At 42.7% G+C, this 19,521-nt stretch overlaps 2 protein-coding genes across 2 annotated transcripts in view; one reads left to right on the forward strand and one right to left on the reverse strand.

Moving 5' to 3' along the window:
* LOC143687262 (ATP-binding cassette sub-family C member 5-like) overlaps window positions 1-19,521 on the forward strand; it is an 86,529-nt gene that overhangs the window by 59,101 nt on the left and 7,907 nt on the right. The gene's annotated exons all lie outside the window — the stretch shown is intronic.
* LOC143687261 (retinol dehydrogenase 10-like) lies at window positions 5,868-9,310 on the reverse strand. Its single transcript, XM_077164064.1, has 2 exons — window positions 8,962-9,310; window positions 5,868-7,389 (listed from the first exon to the last, which is right to left on the reverse strand). Exons 1-2 carry the CDS (start codon window positions 9,248-9,250, stop codon window positions 6,980-6,982), a joined length of 699 nt encoding a protein of 232 aa, XP_077020179.1. The 5' UTR covers window positions 9,251-9,310; the 3' UTR covers window positions 5,868-6,979.

The raw sequence follows: 19,521 nt of genomic DNA on the forward strand, positions 1-19,521 counted from the left end.
GACTCTAGTAGCGGGTCTCCGAGCAGCCGCACGCCGGCCCACCAATTTGGCCAAGGTAAGAGAGGTTATTCAGGGAACGGACGAATCGCCCTCAGTCTTTTTAGAAAAACTAATGGAAGCATACCGTAGGTATACTCCCTTTGATCCTCAATCGGAGGATCAAAGAGCCTCAGTGGCCATGGCCTTTATCGGCCAATCAGCTCCAGATATTAGACGCAAGCTGCAGCGCTTAGAGGGGTTGCAGGACCTAGCCTTGCGAGATTTAGTCAAAGAAGCTGAAAAAGTGTTTTATAAGAGAGAAACAGAGGAGGAAAAAGAACAAAGGAGAGAGAGAGAGAGAGAGGAAAAAGAGTTGGTGAGAGAGAGAAGGAGAACGAAAGAATTAACAAAGATCCTGGCCACAGTAGTTGAAAGAAACACTGAAGGTAGAGGACGAGCTGGAGAAAATCCCTCTGGTCGGCGTTATTGTACCCCTCTTAGTCCAGACCAGTGCGCCTACTGCAAAGAAACTGGGCACTGGGCCAAAAACTGTCCGAAAAAAACGGAGGGGTACTAGGCCCCCAAATTGGCAACAACCGGCCACATTGGCTCTAGAAAGTGAGGACTAGGGGAGTCAGGGCTCGGCACCCCTCCCCGAGCTCAGGGTAAAATTTAATGTGGAGGGGGTACCAATTAATTTTGAAGTCGACACAGGAGCAGTAGTGTCGGCCCTCCAAGAACCTATAGGCCCACTCTCTACAAAAAGGTCCTTAGTGCGGGGAGCAAATGGCAGTCGCTACCGCGCCTGGACTACTAAAAGAACCATGGACCTGGGGAAGGGGAGGGTTCAACACTCCTTCCTAGTCATTCCTGAGTGCCCTGCCCCGCTTATGGGAAGAGACTTGTTAACTAAACTAAGGGCGAGAATCACCTTCAATCCTAAGGGGCCAAAGGTGGAATTTTTAAACCCGCTAGTAAGCCAACCTGTAATAACTGCCCTCACCTTGCCAGTCGAAGAAGAATATCAGCTGTACATAAAACCAGAACAGCTCCACAGTTCAATTCCTCAGGCCTGGCTTGAAGAATTCCCTAATTCCTGGGCAGAAGTTGCCGGGTTAGGGTTGGCAGTCAATCAGCCCCCAGTAGTAGTGACCCTAAAGCCCACCGCCTCTCCAATTCGGGTAAAACAATACTACTTAAGCAAGGAAGCCCGGGAAGGAATCAAGCCCCATATAGAGAAATTCCTTGGCTTGGGAGTACTTAAGCCCTGTCAATCAGCCTGGAACACTCCCTTATTGCCGGTCAAAAAGCCAGGGACTAGAGACTATAGACCGGTGCAAGACTTACGGGAAGTAAATAGCAGAGTGCAGGATATACATCCTACGGTGCCAAATCCCTATAACCTGCTCAGCACTCTCCATCCTGAAAAGACTTGGTATACTGTGCTTGATCTAAAAGATGCTTTCTTCTGCCTGCCCTTGCATAAGGACAGTCAACCCTTGTTCGCTTTCGAGTGGATCGATCCAGAGACGGGATCCTCGAACCAACTGACTTGGACACGCTTGCCCCAGGGGTTCAAAAACTCCCCCACCATTTTTGACGAAGCTCTTCATAAAGACTTAAGCTCCTTCAGAATTCAGCATCCCAGAGTCACCTTGCTACAATATGTGGACGACTTACTGTTGGCAGCAGACACTAAGGAGGACTGTGAGTATGGAACCCGAAAACTGTTAAGTGAGCTAGCCGCACTGGGGTACCGAGCCTCGGCCAAAAAGGCCCAAATCTGTAAAAGGGAAGTAATCTTCCTGGGATATACTCTTAAGAATGGAAAGCGATGGCTCACTGAGGCTAGAAAGAAAACTGTAACACAGATACCCCCGCCCACGACCCGAAAGCAGCTACGAGAGTTCTTAGGGACAGCGGGATTCTGCCGGTTGTGGATCCCAGGGTTTGCAGCCCTTGCTGCCCCATTATTCCCCTTGCTCAAAGGGAGTGCTGATTTCCAGTGGGGAATAGAACAGCAGGAAGCTTTCGACAGCATTAAGAAAGCGCTCCTGTCAGCTCCAGCTTTAACCCTCCCAGACGTGAATAAACCTTTCACGCTCTACATAGAAGAAAGGAGAGGCGTGGCTAGAGGGGTCCTAACACAGGCTTTAGGCCCCTGGAGGAGACCGGTGGCCTATCTGTCCAAGCGATTAGACTCAGTTGCCAGCGGATGGCCACGCTGTCTCAAGGCCATCGCGGCAGCTGCCCTCCTGGCAAAAGACGCAGACAAACTCACTCTAGGACAGAAGCTGACCATAATAGCCCCTCACGCCCTGGAGAGCATAATCCGCCAACCTCCAGATAGATGGATGTCAAATGCCAGAATTACCCACTATCAGAGCATCCTCCTAGACAAAGACAGGGTGACTTTTGGGGCCCCATCAGCTTTAAACCCGGCTACCCTGCTCCCGGACGAGACCGCGGGACCTGTGCTGCACACTTGCCAAGAGATATTAGCTGAAGAGACCGGAATCCGCAGAGACTTAAAAGACCAACCATTACCTAACTCGGAGGTAACCTGGTTTTCGGACGGAAGCAGCTTTCTCCAACACGGTAAGAGGCGAGCGGGAGCAGCGGTAGTCAGTGGGACAAAAGTTATTTGGTCTTCTAGCCTCCCGGAGGGAACATCTGCCCAAAAAGCTGAACTAATTGCCCTCACAAAAGCTCTAGAATTAGCAAAAGAAAAACGAGCGACTATCTATACAGATAGCCGTTATGCCTTTGCTACTGCCCACGTACATGGGGCAATTTACCAACAAAGAGGGCTATTAACCTCAGCTGGTAAAGAAATCAAACACAAGGAGGAAATTCTTAAACTCCTGGCAGCAGTCATGTTTCCCAAAGAACTAGCCATTGTCCACTGTGCTAGCCACCAAAGAGGTTCAGACCCAATAACCATGGGTAATAAGCGAGCAGATGAAGAAGCAAAAGCGGCAGCATTAAGGGACCCTGTAAACTTGGTCCTAATAACCAAAGAAAACCAGCAACCCCCTGAAACACTATCTGAAGTTGCACCCCTAGGAGAATCGGAAGCCCTAGCTTACATACAGCAGGTCCACCAGCTCACTCACCTGGGGACAGGGAAACTACAGCAGCTCCTGCAAGACCAGAGGGAATTGTACCCTCTGGCAGCCTCAAAAAGGAAAGAACTGGCAGATCGCGTAGCCAGAGAGTGTCAGGCATGTGAAATTGTGAACGCCTACCCCACCAAAGCTCCTAACGGAAAAAGACTAAGGGGAACTCGACCTGGGCAGTTCTGGGAAGTCGACTTTACTGAAATTAAACCTGCAAAGTATGGACTTAAATACTTACTAGTTTTTATAGACACCTTTTCAGGATGGGTTGAAGCCTACCCAACTAAGAGAGAAACGGCCCAGGTCGTAGTCAAGAAGATTATGGAAGAAATTTTTCCCCGGTTCGGTCTACCAAAGGTAATAGGGTCAGATAACGGACCCGCATTTGTAGCCCAGGTAAGTCAGGGTGTGGCCAGGATATTGGGGATTGATTGGAAATTGCATTGCGCATACAGACCCCAAAGTTCAGGGCAGGTAGAAAGAATGAACAGGACAATTAAAGAGACCCTAACCAAATTAGCTATAGAGACTGGCTTGAAGGATTGGACCATGCTCCTGCCTTATGCCCTGTTCAGGGCCCGGAACACCCCCTCTGCTCTCATGTGTAATCTAACCCCTTATGAAATCTTGTATGGAGCGCCACCTCCAGTCAAAGACATATCCTCCATTCTAGAGATTAATAGTTCCCGCCAAACCCCCTTGCTTGACAGGCTGCGAGCCTTGGGAAAAGCCCAGCAGTTCCTGTGGCGGCAGCTCTCCACCTCCTTCCAGCCAGGAGATAACAGAATTCCACATCAATATCAGGTGGGAGACTTCATCTACGTCCGCCGCCACCAGGTACAGACTCTTGAACCTCGCTGGAAAAGACCGTATCAGGTACTCTTGACCACCCCCACCGCAGTCAAGGTCGATGGCATCGCATCCTGGATCCATGCGTCTCATCTCAAACCTGCGCCTTCGCCCTCTGAGTCCCAATGGAAACTGGAAAGGACTGACAATCCTCTCAAGCTGCGGGTTCGTAGGGTTACTACTCCTTCTCCTCCTTCCCCTAGGGGAACCCAATTCTAACCCGCATAAGCCTTGGAAATGGACAATAACCAGATGGGATGATGGGAAGACTATAAAAACTTGGGAGGGAGCAGGGGAGCCTTCTTTTCTAGGGACCCCTTGTAATCTTACCACTCTGGGGAATGAGCCCTGTTGCGACCTGACCCCCATCTACCTATGTCCTGCATCCAATCAGGGAAAAAGTTACTGTAACAGCCCAGGACACTATTACGTCTTGCGACTGGGACAGCGACCATAAACTCACCCTGTCTGAGGTTACGGGACAAGGAACTTGTATAGGTAACCCTCCTCCCCACGTTAAAATCTTATGTGCCACCATTAATCAAACCCAAGATAATGATAAATTTCTTCAACCTCCCCCAGGTTTAAAGTGGGCATGTAACACTGGAATTACCCCTTGTGTATCTACAAAGGTTTTTAACAACTCTGTCAACTAGTGTGTGTTGGTTTCTATATACCCCCGAATTCTCTATCATTCAGGGACAGAATTAAAAACTATACTATTAAGCCAAACCAGATACAGAAGGGAACCAATCTCAATAACCCTGGCAGCTCTTATGGGGTTAACCGCTGCTGCCGGTATAGGCACAGGGACTGCTGCCATTGTACATAGCAATCAACAAACCAGTCAATTACAGGCCGCGATAGATCAAGACTTAAACGAAATAGAGAGATCTGTCTCAGCCCTTCAGAACTCTCTAACCTCCCTTTCAGAAGTAGTTCTGCAAAATAGGCGAGGACTTGACTTACTTTTCCTTAAAGAGGGGGGACTATGTGCAGCTTTAAAAGAACAGTGCTGTTTCTATGCGGATCACTCTGGTGTTGTTAAAGAGTCCATGACAAAACTCAGAGAGCGCCTTCATGAAAGACAAAAAGAACGAGAGGCGCAACAGGGGTGGTTTGAATCTTGGTTTACTAAGTCCCCCTGGTTGACAACGCTATTATCTGCTCTTGCCGGGCCTTTAATTGTGTTACTTTTAATAATAACTATAGGATCATATATTCTAAATAGAATTATACAGTTTTTACAAAGGCAGATTGGAAATGTCAAATTAATGCTCATCAGACAACAGTACTCAGTATTAAATAACCCAGAAAATCTCTAAGATTAGAGATATGTACAAAAAGGAGTGGGGAATGTAAAGAAGGATTTTATAAAACTTAACAGTAGCTAACTTATGTAAAGAAGGATTTTATAAAGAAAAGAGTTATGGGCCCCATCAGGCTAAAACAACCCGGGACTTCCCAGGGGCGGTTATCTGCTACCTTTGTTATGCAAGGTTTTCTGCTGCCTTGGTTATGCAAGGTTGTAACTGCCAGAGAAAGTTTATCTAAGAATGCAACTGAGAAGGTTGAGTAAGGGAGTTTTGCACGAGACAGCTGCTTCTTGCAAGAAGCAGCTCCCATGACTCATGCGCGAAAAATGTTTGTTATCTGCTTCTTGCAAAATGTTCGTTATCTACTTCCTGCATAAAGCAGAACCTGTAACTAATGTTCAACCCTCAAACCCCACACCCTTATCCTGGCCCTCAAAAGGCTTCCCAAAACCCAGGTTCGGGGCTCTCTGTTCCTGCGTGTTCAGTGAGCCCCACGCATGTGTGGTAAATAAACCCCTTGCGTGTTGCATGAGAGAACGTCTCTTGGAGTCTTCCTTTGCGTGGCAAAACTCTCGAATTCTCGAACTCTTACAGTCTCCACAGCAGCAAGACCTTTAATTCAGTTCCCCACCCCCAATGCACACAATAAACACACCCACATGGACACGTGCAACACACATGAGCACAATTATATCCCCCCAAACTGTATTTGGTCATTTTACTAATTTAAAACATAGTAGTTAGTTCAGTCATCTGTATGTTCGTCTCTAGAGGTTTGGAAATGAATAAAACAAAGCTCATGTTTAAAAACAAAACAACAAGACATTAAAATAAGCTTGTTCCAGGATCAGAGAAAAGGTTTGACATTCAATAAGCAACATAAGAATAAGTACTTCTAGAGCCAGATTAAGTTTTTAAGCAGTTGCTAAAATATTAATGAGGTTTAATGTGACCTATTTAGAAGAAATAGTTCTTTGTTGTGTTCTATTAGAAGGCTAACCTGTCTATGGAAAAAAAAATCCTATCTCCTTACCTTTTTCCATATTGCATCCTTCCTGGTTACAAAAATAAAGGGGAAATACAATGAGGAAGAAAAGCGCAAAGTGGATCAAGAGCATATAGAGATATGGGGGCAGGGGGGGCAAGAAGCGTCCCATCTCTCTTGACTGAAGGTGAGCTCAGCTGAAAAACTCAGAGCTGGTTTTGACCTCAAAGTAGCAAAAGGACGTCCCCCTAGCCCTTAGGCTGTAAGTTCTGAAGTTTAGATGCTGAGTTCTCATATGCCCTCCCCACCTCCCGCATCTAGTGATTTTATGCCTCCTATCAGGGTGGTTTCTTTTCTCATATCAAGGCACCTTTTAAGCTGCAAAGGCCTGGGAGATGCCTTGAAACATGACAGTGCCAAGGATCCTGTGGATGGTCAAGGGATTGTCAGGGTGGCCTGACAATCCCAATGGACTACAAATGCTGATATCAGAATCTCTGGCACTTTCTAAAATGTGGCTGGAACAGTAATTTGGAAGCCTAAACTCTGACTTTAGGAATTCATAAGAACAACCAAAGTTTTACAAACTCTACAAAAAGTAAAATAAACAAACCCAGGATTCTAGGCACCCTCTTGTTATTTTTATGGCAGTCTTTCAAAATAGCTCAAAATGTTCAGTCCTTTATCTTCTCAAGAAATACTGAATTGGGGAAAAAAAGAAAACAACGATTTTATAGTAACTGGCATACACTGTAATTCACCATGGGTGGGTGGGGGGACATCTGATTAGAGGGAAGCTTGGGTGAAAGAGTACAGGTGGCTTTCAGGCTGGCACTGAAGTCTCTCCTTCCCAACCTTCTCACTGAGGAGGAATCAGTAATAAAAACAAGGATGTTTATATTTACCCAGAAGTGTGCATGGCAATTGACCATCATGGTTCTCTCAATGAGCTCATCAGGACATTCCATAAGGTGATGCCCAGAGACCACGCCGGCATTATTGACCAGCACCGAGACCTCGCCAACCTCCTTGCGGACCCTTTCAGCCGTCAGGTAGACATTCTCCCTCTTCCCCACATCACAGGTGTAAGTAAAAACCTGCAAGTTACAGTGGGGCAGAATTTCTTCCTCACCATTCCCAGCTGTCCTCAGAGTCCAGATGAGAAGAGAAATGGAACAGAGAAAGGGTACAGAAAGTGAGTCACATGGCAATCAATAGGACAAAGATCATACAAAACAAAAATACTACAGTGAGCTTCAAATTTCTAACACCAGAAGGCTTGCCAAAGACTGAAGTTACAGCTGCATTCCTCCCCCAAAGTCTTGGGGAATTACAGCAATTTACTGAATAACTTTGCTTAGGGGAAAGCCATGTAATTGTGACAAGCCTAGTGCAAGTCAGACCACTTGGGATCAGCTTCCTGGATCTAAAGACACCTGGAAAGAACTGATCTCAGCCCAGAGAGTAATGACCCCCTCCCAAACACACCCACCACATACTCATCTTGTGGGAGGAACAGTGGCCAGCAGCTCAAACTCTAGTATGAGCACCCTCAAAATGGAAGCGCACATGAAGGCTCAGAAATCAAAACTACAATGAATAATCTGAATTCAGCTGAAGCCAAGAAACGAATGTAACATTTCCCATGAAAAAGCAAGGGGGTCAATAGTGTGTTCTAACTGGAGTAGCTGACTCACCTAAGAAGTGCCCTTATGTAAATGAAGTTTAAAGGTAAATATGCAATTTTATCACATTTTACTCACACTAACAATTAAATAACCCCAAATCCTTTACGGAAAAATGAATACCCTTATCTTTTAGGTTTTGCAAGGAGCACAAAAACCTGCGTTTTCTACCCCTCCATCACCAATGAAATTGAACATTTTCAATCTTAGATTTTTCTATCTAGATTTCGGTACCAAATGATCCATGGTGGGTAGGGGTGGTGCCCAAGTTAATCACCTCAGCAGAGTCCACTGTTTTCCCTGCAAATGAAAAATTCTGTCCAAAAAGTGAGCTCATCATCAAGTCTCCTGGACCAATATTTATGATTGGTTATGGTCTCCACTTTCGCTTATTAAAAGAAAAAAATGTTTCGGATTCAGATTAGTTAAATATACAGAAATGCAGATTTCCTGGAGTTACCAAAAAACACAGGAGAGATTTACAATCAGGCTTAAATCTTTCAGCAATGCCTTAAGAGGCAGGATATCGTTCAATCAGGCCGAGAATCTGTAATTAAAGCACATATCTCTGGTGAGACAGTGTAATTATTTTCCTGTGGCTCAGAGTTATAGTGAAATCATCAATGCTGCCGCAGTCTAAGCAGCTCAAACCACAGTAACCGAGATACATGCAAGAGTGTCAGCACAACTACCGAGACACTTTGGTTTCCCGTCGCAAATGCGAGAAATTTATTTATTCAAACCTGCAGTAACAAGTTTCCCCTGCCTCCCCTATCTTCAGGGGACTTAGGACCTCCTCGCCTCCGTCGTCTCCAAAGAGACATAGGTTCGGCACAATTTCCCCCTCCTCAGTACGCCGGTGACCACGTTCGGGGGCAAATTCCACTCGCCTTCCAGAAGACGGACGAGGTGTTCTGTCCCTCGAGAGCCGGGCTAACCGTGACAGTGGGATTCCGGGAGAGCCCCCGGGGTAGGGCGCGGGGGAAAGAGGCTTGACCCAACAATGCCAGGGCGCGGGTCCGAGTTACCTTGCAGAGCGGCGGCGTCGGCCGCCTCCAAGTCGCGGTAGATGTGGCGCACCATGCCCGCCGTCTCCTCGTTGCTCTGCGTGTTGATGTCCCAGAGCACTAGCAGCGCCCGACGCCGGCCGAACTCGAGTGCGAAGAGGCGGCCCAGGCCGCTGCCGGCGCCGGTGATGAGGCCCACCTGGCCCGCCACGCTCTTCTCCTTGGGCCGCACCAGCCAGCGCGCCGCGGCCAGCACGAACGCCCAGAGCACTTTGAAAGTGACCACGAAGAACTCCACCACGATGTTCATCGCGACGCCCGGCGTCCCGCACGAGCCCAGCGGCGGCGTCCGCACCCACCCCGCACCCGGCAGCCGGGCTCCCGGCCCGGGGCGCTTGTTGGAGCGGCCGGGGCGAGAAGGCTGAGCCCCGCGCCCGTCCCGGAGGTGCCGGCTGGGCTGGAGTGCGCGGCGCCGCGCGTCCCGGAGCGCCCCTCGGCCGGTCCCGCCGCAGCGGCGGTGACAGGCAAGAGTTATGCGGCGCGCGTTGCCCTCATGGCCAAGCCGCCGCCACCCGAGCGTCCCCGGAGCCGGAGCCGCGGCTCCCTCTCGCCCCGGGGGAGGGGCGCACAGCGAAGCCCGCACCCGCCAGCCGGCCGCCGCGGGAGTTGTCAACTTGACCCAAGTTGCGAGAGGGTGGGAGAATGGGGTGCGGGGCAGAGGGAGCTCCGCGAATGGGCGACTCGCTGGGTGCAGGCGAGCGCTGCCCTACGGCTTGCCGCTGCCCCAGCGGACTCGTGTCCCCCTGCCGTGCACTCCCCGCGGCTGTCACTGGGCACTGGGCTCCGCCGCGAAGAGCAGCTTACAACTCGGAGCGCTCCCGACCCACACCTGCACACATTACTTTTAACTTTAAACCAGCAACTGGAATGGCTAGGTCATTGGTAAGGCACACGTTCAACTTTAATAAATACTGTCCAATGGTTTTTTTAAATGATTTTATCAATTTACATGTTGACTAGTGACATAAACAGTTGCCGTTGCTTTCCATTCTTGGAAAATTTGGTATTGTTAATCCTTTTACCTTTTGCCATTCTGGTGAGCATGAAATAGTATAAAATTGTGTTTTTAATTAGTATTTTTTATGATGCCTAGTGATCATGAGAATGCTGCTCATTGAGCATTTGAATGTTCCATTTGTGAGGTACCTGTTCAAGTTTCTTACTCATTTCTAAATTCTGTATACAGTTACACTGTTAATTTCATGTGCTATCAATATTATTTTTTTCTCAGTGCACTTTTCATTTAACTCTCTAAGCAGCGCATTTCAAAGAACAAAAGTTTCTAGTTTTAATGCAATCATACTTATCAGTCCTTTTCTTTATAGTTAGTGCTTTTTGTTACAGTTAGCCCTCTTTAAGTGCTCTTTGATATGAATTATGATGATATTCTCCTACATTATCTTCCTTCTTTGTTTACCTCTCACATTTATTTCTTTATTCTGACATTGATTTTTGTTTGTGGTATAAGATAAGGGTCAATTTTTAATTTTCTTCCATATTAATATCTAATAATTCAGCATCCTTTATTGAAAAGAATATCATTTACTACTAGTCTGCAATGCCACATTTGCCCTAAATGGAATCCTTTTATTTGTGTGCTTATCTATGGACTTTATTTTGTTTTTTTTTTTTATTGTTTATCATTTGGTCAACAACATCCTTCATTAATACTTATGACCTTAAAATAAGTCTGAATAGCTAATGGAATAAGTCCTTCTTGTTCCTGTGTCAGTCTTAACTATTCTTGGCCCTATGGATTTCCAGATAGATTCTAGAATCAGCTTTCCTGTATCCACACATACAAAGTTCTTGGACTTTCAATTAGGAGAACATTTATCTATAAATCAATTTTAGGGAAAACAAACATCTTTACAGTGTTGAATCTTTCAGTCAATGAAACAAGATGTACGTTGGGTTTTATTTAATTTTTAACAATTTTTTTAATATTTTCTGGATGGAATCTTACACAACTTTCAAAGTTTTGTTCTTTGACATTCGATATTTTTTGAAACCTTTGTAAATGTTACCATCAAAATCTTATTGTAGCAGGTTCAAGGGTGATACACCTTGATAAAATTCTTGCCTCCCATGCGGGAGACCCAGGTTCAGTTCCTAGCCTATGCACTTCCCAAAAAAGAAAGAAAAAAGTCAACAAAAGCTGCTGCAATAAAGGGGTAGTCTCATGGAAAAAGAATGAAACGTGACCCCGACCATAAAGCATACAAAAATAAAATCTTGTTGTATATTGTATATTGTTCCTAGTTTAGAGATATAAAATTCATTTTCATTTTTGTAAGAGATTCTAATATTTCAAATATTCTGAAATAAAATGAAGCAAAAAGTTTTCATGAATTTTCTTCATTATTTTTTAATTTATGTGAAATTCACATAGCATATAATTAGCCAATTTAAAATGTATAATATATTAACATTTACTACATTTATAATGTTCTTCAACTGCCATCTCTATCTAGCTCCAAAATATTTCATCATTGCAAAAGAAAACTCCATACCCATAGCAGTTGGTCCCTACTTTCCCCTCCCCTTAATCTCTGGACATATGTCTGTATGGATTTCCTAGTCTATGTACTTCACCTGTGTAAAATCCTATGATCTGTGGCATTTGTGTTTGGCTTTTTCATTTTGATTAATATTTTCCAATTTTTTTGTAGTTAATCCCTCACTTATCATCAGTCCCGAGCAACCATTTATTTTTGTCCCAATATTTTTGCCTTAGCAAGAATGTCATATAAATGGAGGCATACATTAGGTTGCACTTTGAGACATTTTACTTGAAATTATGCATTTAGATTCATCCATTTGTTGCTTGTACTGGTATTTTTTTGTAGTCTATTGTTGAGAATTATTCCATTATATGGATGAACCACATTTTGTTCATCCATTCTCCATCTGGAGAAAAGTTGGATTTTTTTCTAATTTTTAATGACTACTAAATTTACTACTACTAATACAATAACTACAATTTTTAATGACTGTACATATTCACATGCAGATTTGTCAAACACCAATTCTTGACTCATTTAGAATAATACCTGAGTTTTGGGGGTTGGGGGTTAATAAAGGTATGCTTATAAGAAACTGAAACTATTTCAAAGTGCCTACCATCTTGCATCTCTACAAGAAATGAATGTGAGTGTACATCTAATTACTGTTTCTCATTTTTATGATATTGTAGTCAAACATTTTAGTTTTATGTATGCTAAAAGACACAGTAAATTCTATTTTTGCTTTATACCCTCAATTTTCTGGTTTACTCACATTTTGGTGAGGATATATGAAATGTGTAAATATTTGTGTAATGTCTGTAAAACTTTTAGTCTGTGCATTTTTCCTTTAACATCTGTGTCATGTTTTGGCACAGGATTATGTCCTTCTCATAGAATTAGTTGGATCTGTTTCCTAAATTCCTGTTCTCTGAATCATTCATACAATATTGGTGTCATTTTGAAATAATTATTTAGATTTCACCAGAAAGCTATCTCTATGCCTGAAGCTTCGTGTGTGGGTCTATTTAAAATATATCATTGCAACATTTTCAGCCTTTCAACATTTATATTGATGTCATCCATCAGTCATTCCATTGTTTCTCTGGAACAGTTTAAGTGCTTTTACTCAGGTGTTTTTATATTGTTCATAAAATTCCCAAAATTCTTTGGCTTTTACAAAGATATAGATAATCAGCTGTGGTGGTTTTAAGCTGCACATACCCCAGGAAACACCTTAAGTTTAATCCATTCCTGCAGATGTATGTCCATTGTAATTAGGACATTTTGATGACGCTACTTCACTTAAGGTGTGACCCCCTTCAATCAGGATGGAGCTTACTCTTTTCACCCGAGTCCTTTGTAAGGTACTGAAATTCAAACAGAGAAAGCCAAAGGAAGTAAGAAGCTGACATCAGTGAACTTAGTAGAGAAGGGAGAGACCAGGAGATGCTGCTATGTGCCTTGCCATGTGACAGTCAAAGTCCCCAGCAGTGAGCCCCAGAAAGCCGGTTTTCAAGAAGAAAGCAGAACCTTCAGGACATCTTTTAGCCTCAAAGCTGTAAGCGAATGCATTCCCTTTGTTTAAGCCTACCTATTTCATGGTATTTGCTTGGGCAGCCTAGGAAACTAAAGCTGCAGATATTTACAGCTGTGTGCGTGTTTCAATTGATTTTGTTTGAGGTTTACAGAGTCCTTTATTTCCTAGATCTATGTACCTTATCAATTTTGCAAAATCTTCAACCGTTAGAGCTTGTCTTATTTCTTTCTCGTTCGCTCTCATCTCACCTCTCCCATCTTGCATTCTGCATCTCCAATAATACGTATGCAAGATTTTTCAATAATCTCATATATTATTAACATATTATTTTCAGTGCAGTCCAACCCTTCCTTTTCAGCATGTATCTATACGGATATTTTGTACTTACCTATTTTTTCCCATTCATCATTACTGTCTTCAGCTGAGCCTATTAAATTCTTAATTTTAGTTTCCTACTTTGTCTATTTATAATATCCATCTTTTATTTCCTGAATATATTATCCATCAATATTTTAAATTCTTGTCTGCTGCCTCTACTATCTAAATCATAAAATAATTACTTTCTATTCTATTTCCTAGTTTTAAGCCTATTTTCTTGATCTTTGGATGTTTGCCTTTTTTTTTTAATCATGTTCTTCGGGTACAATTTCATTGGTGTCAGAAACTGCCTACAAATTAAAAAGACTCTAAATGGAGAATTCTTTCATCATATGCTTTACATATCCTCTGCCTGGTAAAAATGGTAGGATGGATAGGACTAACTCAAGGTCACTTTGCACTTTTGGTCAGGCTTTTTTATATCTCAGTTTCCTTGGTTCTTATTATGTGGCTTTTCACATTTTCTATCTTAGGGCATTTTCCCAGGGTGTTCACTTCCCCCAACTATACTGCTCTGGGTCCTGAACTCTAATACCTGTTTTGTCAGTACCACAAGACTTCTAAAAATCCCAGTGTGTTCTTTAGATATTTTCTGTATTGCTCTATATCACCCTGCCCAAAGTAGTTTCAAAATTCTATGAGTACCAGCTGTGGGTTAGACTAATTTTTCTGCCCCATCTGAAATTACTAAATTGTCTTTCTATATCTCATAGAAAGGAGAGATGCTGAGGCAACAAACCCTCCAGGGACAGAGAGCCCTGAGAAGTAGAACTTGAAGAAGTATGTCAATATTTTGTAGACCTTCTACCCTCAGGATAATTTTCATTCCTGAACATAGAGCACGGGTCTGAAAATCTAGCCAAAGGTATCATTAATGAGTGTCTCTTTGTATTTTTTGGAACGAAGTCACTATGCACAGCCCACACTTGCAAGGTGGAGAATTATGATCCAGTTTCTTGGGAGCAGGGTATCTACATAGCTTATCTGGATTTTTTTTTCTGCTTGGGAGATTTGCCTCTCTTCCCAATTTATTTATACATTCAATTATTTATTGATATGATATAGAATCTTGCATATTTATTATATACCTTGAGTTACAATCCAATTCTATGCTATTTAAATTCTTACTTTGGTTTCTTTAAAGATGATTCACTTTTAGTTTTTTTCTATTTATTCTGATTGGCATGCCCCAAGCTTGCTGAGTGTGTTGTTTGGTGTATGACATTATTTTGAAATTGTTCAGCCATTGTTACTTCAGATCACTTGTTTTTTCTCCTCTATTGCCTCTTACTTCTCATCTGGTATACTTCATAACCACATGCATGTTATGCCCTTTAAAATTGTTCTATGGCTATTTGATGTTTTTTTATTTCCTAATTATTTTATTGTTCTTTTTTTTTTTTTTTTTTTAAGAGAGAGGGAGGAAGGGAAGGAAAGACAGAGAGAAGGAAGGAAGGATGGGAGGAAGAAAGAGAAACATCTTTAAACATTTTCTTGTTTTATTGTATTTTGTTTGTTTGTTTGTTTTTTACATGGGCTGGGGCCGGGAATCGAACCGAGGTCCTCCGGCATGGCAGGCAAGCACTTTGCCCGCTGAGCCACCGCGGCCCGCCCTATTTTATTGTTCTTTATATCTCAGTTTAAGAAGGATTTTTGAACAGGCTTCAAGCTCATTGATAACAGCTTTGGTTGTATTTAGTCTAGTGCTGAGCCCCTAAAAGGTATTCTTCATTTCTATGATCATGTTTTTTATTTCTAGAAGTTCCTTTGGTTCTTTTTTAGATTTTCATCCTGCTGCTTTCATTATCCATCTGTTTCGGCATGTTACCTAGTTTTTCCTCAGAACTTTCAGCTTGAAGGAGCCATATATGGATATGGATAGCTAGGTATGGCAAGGACAGGTGATACCAGAGATGTGTGAAAGAAAAAGCTTATTAGTACTCACAGGTTCTAGAACAGAGAGCAGTTGATGCCTTGCAAGTTTGCATGGGGAAACATGATAAGAGTGTGTTCTAGTTTGCTAGCTGCCAGAATGCAATATACCAGAAACAGAATGGCTTTTAAAGGGGGGAATTTAATGAGTTTTTAGTTAACAGTTCTAAGGCTGGGGAAATGTCCCAATTAAAACAAGTCTATAGAAAGGTCCAATCTAAGGCATCCAGAGAAAGATACCTTGGTTCAAGAAGGCTGATTAAGTGCAGAGTTTCTCTCTCATCTGGAAAGGCACATGGTGAAAAGGGTCAGGGGTCCACTCTCATCTGGAAGGGCATATGGCAAACACAGCATCATCTGCTAGCTTCTTCTCCTGGCTTCCTGTTTCGTGAAGCTCCCTGGGAGGCATTTTCCTTCTTCATCTCCAAAGGTTGCTGGCTGGTGGACCCTGCTTCTCATGGCTATGCTGTTCTGCTCTGCTCTCTCTGAATCTCCTTCATTCTCCAAAATGTTTCCTCTTTTATAGGACTTCAGAAACTTATCAAGACCCACCCAAATGGGTGGAGACATGCTGTCACCTAATCCAGTTTAACAACCACTCTTGATTGTGTTACATCTCCAGGGAGATTATCTAATTACAGATTCAAACATATAGTATTGGATTGAGATTATTCTGCCTTTACAAAATGGGATTTTGATTAAAACATGTCTTTTCTAGGGAACATACATCCTTTCAAACCAGCACAGAGAACAAAAGGCTCCGGTGGACCAAGGCATTGCACCTTTATAATATTCCATGTGTGGAGCTGTAGTGGTTGGTCAAGCAAGAGTGGAGATTGAAGAGTTTGTATTTGACTTTCACAGGGGCATGAATGCAGGTAGGATGCTAGTAGGAGAGGGAGAGGCTGTTTATCTTGTATAAGCAGGTGCTGGTGATAGTCACCGAGGGACCTAATGCTAGCTTCTAAAGTACTGACGCATCATTGACAGCACAAAGCCCCTGTGCTGTTAATGACAGGGCCAGAGATGTTGAGACAGCATGAAAATGCAAGAACCCCAAGGAACCGCTGAGGCTGCATGATAGTGTGAAAAACCCCATTTTATTTTAATTCACTGCCACCCTTTACATGTCCATCATAGTTATTTCCATTTTATTGTGTGATAATTCCAGAATCAGCATCAAATCTGAGTGTGGCTCTGATGCTGGTTTGCCTTTTCAGGCTGCTTATTTTTTACCCTTTGGGTGCCTCATAATGTTAGCAGCTGGAGCTCATGTATTGGGCGAGAGGACCTGAGGTGCCTAGGCCTTTAGTGTGGGATTTTATGTTAATGCACTCAGGAGCTATGCTGGGTTTACTGATTGCAAATACCTCTAGGTGTCAGAGGCTTCAACGTTCTCTAGGGGTCTTTTCTTTGTCTCCTCTCTTGGCTTTGGGCTTGTCTACTCTCTCCTCAGACAACATCTATGTCTTGCAGCTCTTCCAGGTATAAACAATATTTATGTGGCAGTCCTATGTAAGCACGTTTAGGGGAGTGGGGTATGTGTCAAGTTATTAAATAGCAGTCTTTTAAGTGGGTCCATGTCTCCAGATGTGAGCTTTGTAAGTGCTTCTGCTGTGCTGTTTTCTCTCCTTCAGGTTAGAACATGAGACTGCAGGGGACTGGAGTGGGCAAAGTGCCCCTTCAGCAATTGCAAAAAGGCTCTCATAAAATCTTTCCCTCTGGAGAGTAGGCCCTTGTGATGTAGAATGTTCTGGCATAATTCACAGTGATCAGTCTTCCCCTCCCCCTGCCAGAGTCCTGAGGGGTCTTTCTTGGATTCTTGTCCTGAGAACCTAGTCGGTGGGCGGTGGTCAGACCTACGAAAGTGGGGTGGCCCCTCTTGCCACTTCCCCCTCAGTCTCCTGCAATTTCTCAAAATTATCATTTACCCTAATCTTTAATAGCCTTTTTTATATGATGCCTCGAATCCATCTTACTTTCCAAGCTGCTTGCCCCAAATGCTGACTTTTGGTCTGGTTCATAACCAGCTTTCCATTCCTTGGGACATAACATTTCCCCAGAGCTCAAAACCATATCCATGCTGCTACCTACATGCCTCACCCCAAACCCAAGCCAACCATGACCCACCAGCCATCCCCTCCAACCTCGGGCCCCCGGCCCTTTTCCCTTTACATTCCTTTTTGCTTTGAACTAAGCCATCTTGGACTCCCACAGGAAATCTACCAACTTCCACCTCTGGACCACAATAAAGACACAAGATACAGGTCCCTTTCTCCGTATGAATGCTCCCCACCTGTTTATTGAGCTCCCCCAAACACTTCCCATCAAACCATGGGGCACTTCTATCCCTAGGACACGCAGGTAGTAAATGGTCTTTCCTCACACGTTTCTGCCTCAGTCTCCTAGTGACATATCTGACCTCCACCCAGACCCAAATTCAAAATCCAGCTGAACGGATTTCAAATACCATTGAATCGTTCTTACCAACTCATGGTTCCAGAGACTCTGTGTAAACAGAGCTTGGCAGTGACTCTTTGGACTCTCCTCTTTCTCCAGATTTTGGGGTGATCTGTCCTGTAACCTCAGTTCCCTGATATGGCCAAGAGAAATGATAGATTTTCTGTTTATTTGACATATTTTTGATGTCATAAGGATGGGCTGACAGTCCCTCAGCCCTTTACATGTTACAGCTAAAACTGGAAGTCCAACATTTTGAAAATCAAAATGTTTCAAGAATGTATTTGTGTTGTCATAATAGGAACATTCATTTTTATTAAACAGTAGCTTACTTTGTTTTGATCCTTACCTCATTATATTTCTAAATAAGTAATGATACACAAGATTCACATTTGCGACATGAACATCTCCAGTAGCATTTCTCTTTAACAGTGTTTTTGACTAGTGTCATGCTTTCCTGCTCAACCTGGCATCGGATATTTTTCATCATTATAGATAGCTTCATTTTAGTAGATGTCAATTTGCAATTTTAATGTGGGCACATTTTCCCCGTAGCAATGACCTCCTGTTGTGAAGCAGAACTAAACAGAATGGTTTATTTGTGAAAAGTAAGGCCTCAAACTCTGAATCTAATTGTTTGTGTGCGAAACCCCTGCTTCATGAACCATGACTCCTATTTTTATAGTGTAATTTGGGGTGGGGGCCTTGGTGAGTGCTTTCGTAATTGAATGGACTTAAATAATCCTTCACCAGATGCTAAATAATTTGTGGAAATGCATCATCATTTTGTGCAAGTGCCTTAAGAGAGAGACAAAAGTCAAAAGGCAAAGAAAAGGGACTACTACCTACTAAAATGCAATTACATGGGATCATCTTTCTTGTGTATGAAATAAAGAGAACAGAAACATAATGCCTATTTTTATTTAAATTGAAAAACTCATCAATGAATGTAGCTTTACAAATAATTGCTTAGAAATAATTTGTTGCTCCTTACAAATTTAATAACGACACTAGCGACTATATAATAACTCTACACAGAGTTTTTTTTTTTTTATTAATTAAAAAAATTAACTAACACAACATTAGAAATCAATCCATTCTACATATGCAATCAGTAATTCTTAATATCATCACATAGGTGTATGGTCATCATTTCTCAGTACATATGCATCGATTTAGAGAAAGAAATAGCACGACAACAGAAAAAGAAATAATGTGATAACACAGAGAGAAAAAACAAATAAAAATAAAAAGTACAAAAATATATAAGAGAAAACAAAACAAAACAAAACAAAAAACTATAGATCAGATGCAGCTTCATTCAGCGTTCCAACATAATTACATTACAATTAGGCAGTATTGTCCTGACCATTTTTTTTTTTTTTTAGACATCATACCATTCTACATATGCAATCAGTAATTCTTAGCATCATCACATAGATGCATGATCATCGTTTCTTAGTACATTTGCATCGGTTTAGAAGAACTAGCAGTATAACAGAAAAAGATATAGAATGTTAATATAGAGAAAAAAATAAAAGTAATAATAATAAGAACAAAACAAACAAAACAAAACAAAACAAAAACCTATAGCTCGGATGCAGCTTCATTCAGTATTTTAACATGATTACTTTACAATTAGGTATTATTGTATTGTCCATTTTTGAGTTTTTGTATCTAGTCCTATTGCACCGTCTGTATTCCATC

Source organism: Tamandua tetradactyla, chromosome 6 (assembly GCF_023851605.1).
Source record: "Tamandua tetradactyla isolate mTamTet1 chromosome 6, mTamTet1.pri, whole genome shotgun sequence".
In the NCBI taxonomy this organism is placed as follows: Eukaryota; Metazoa; Chordata; class Mammalia; order Pilosa; family Myrmecophagidae; genus Tamandua; species Tamandua tetradactyla.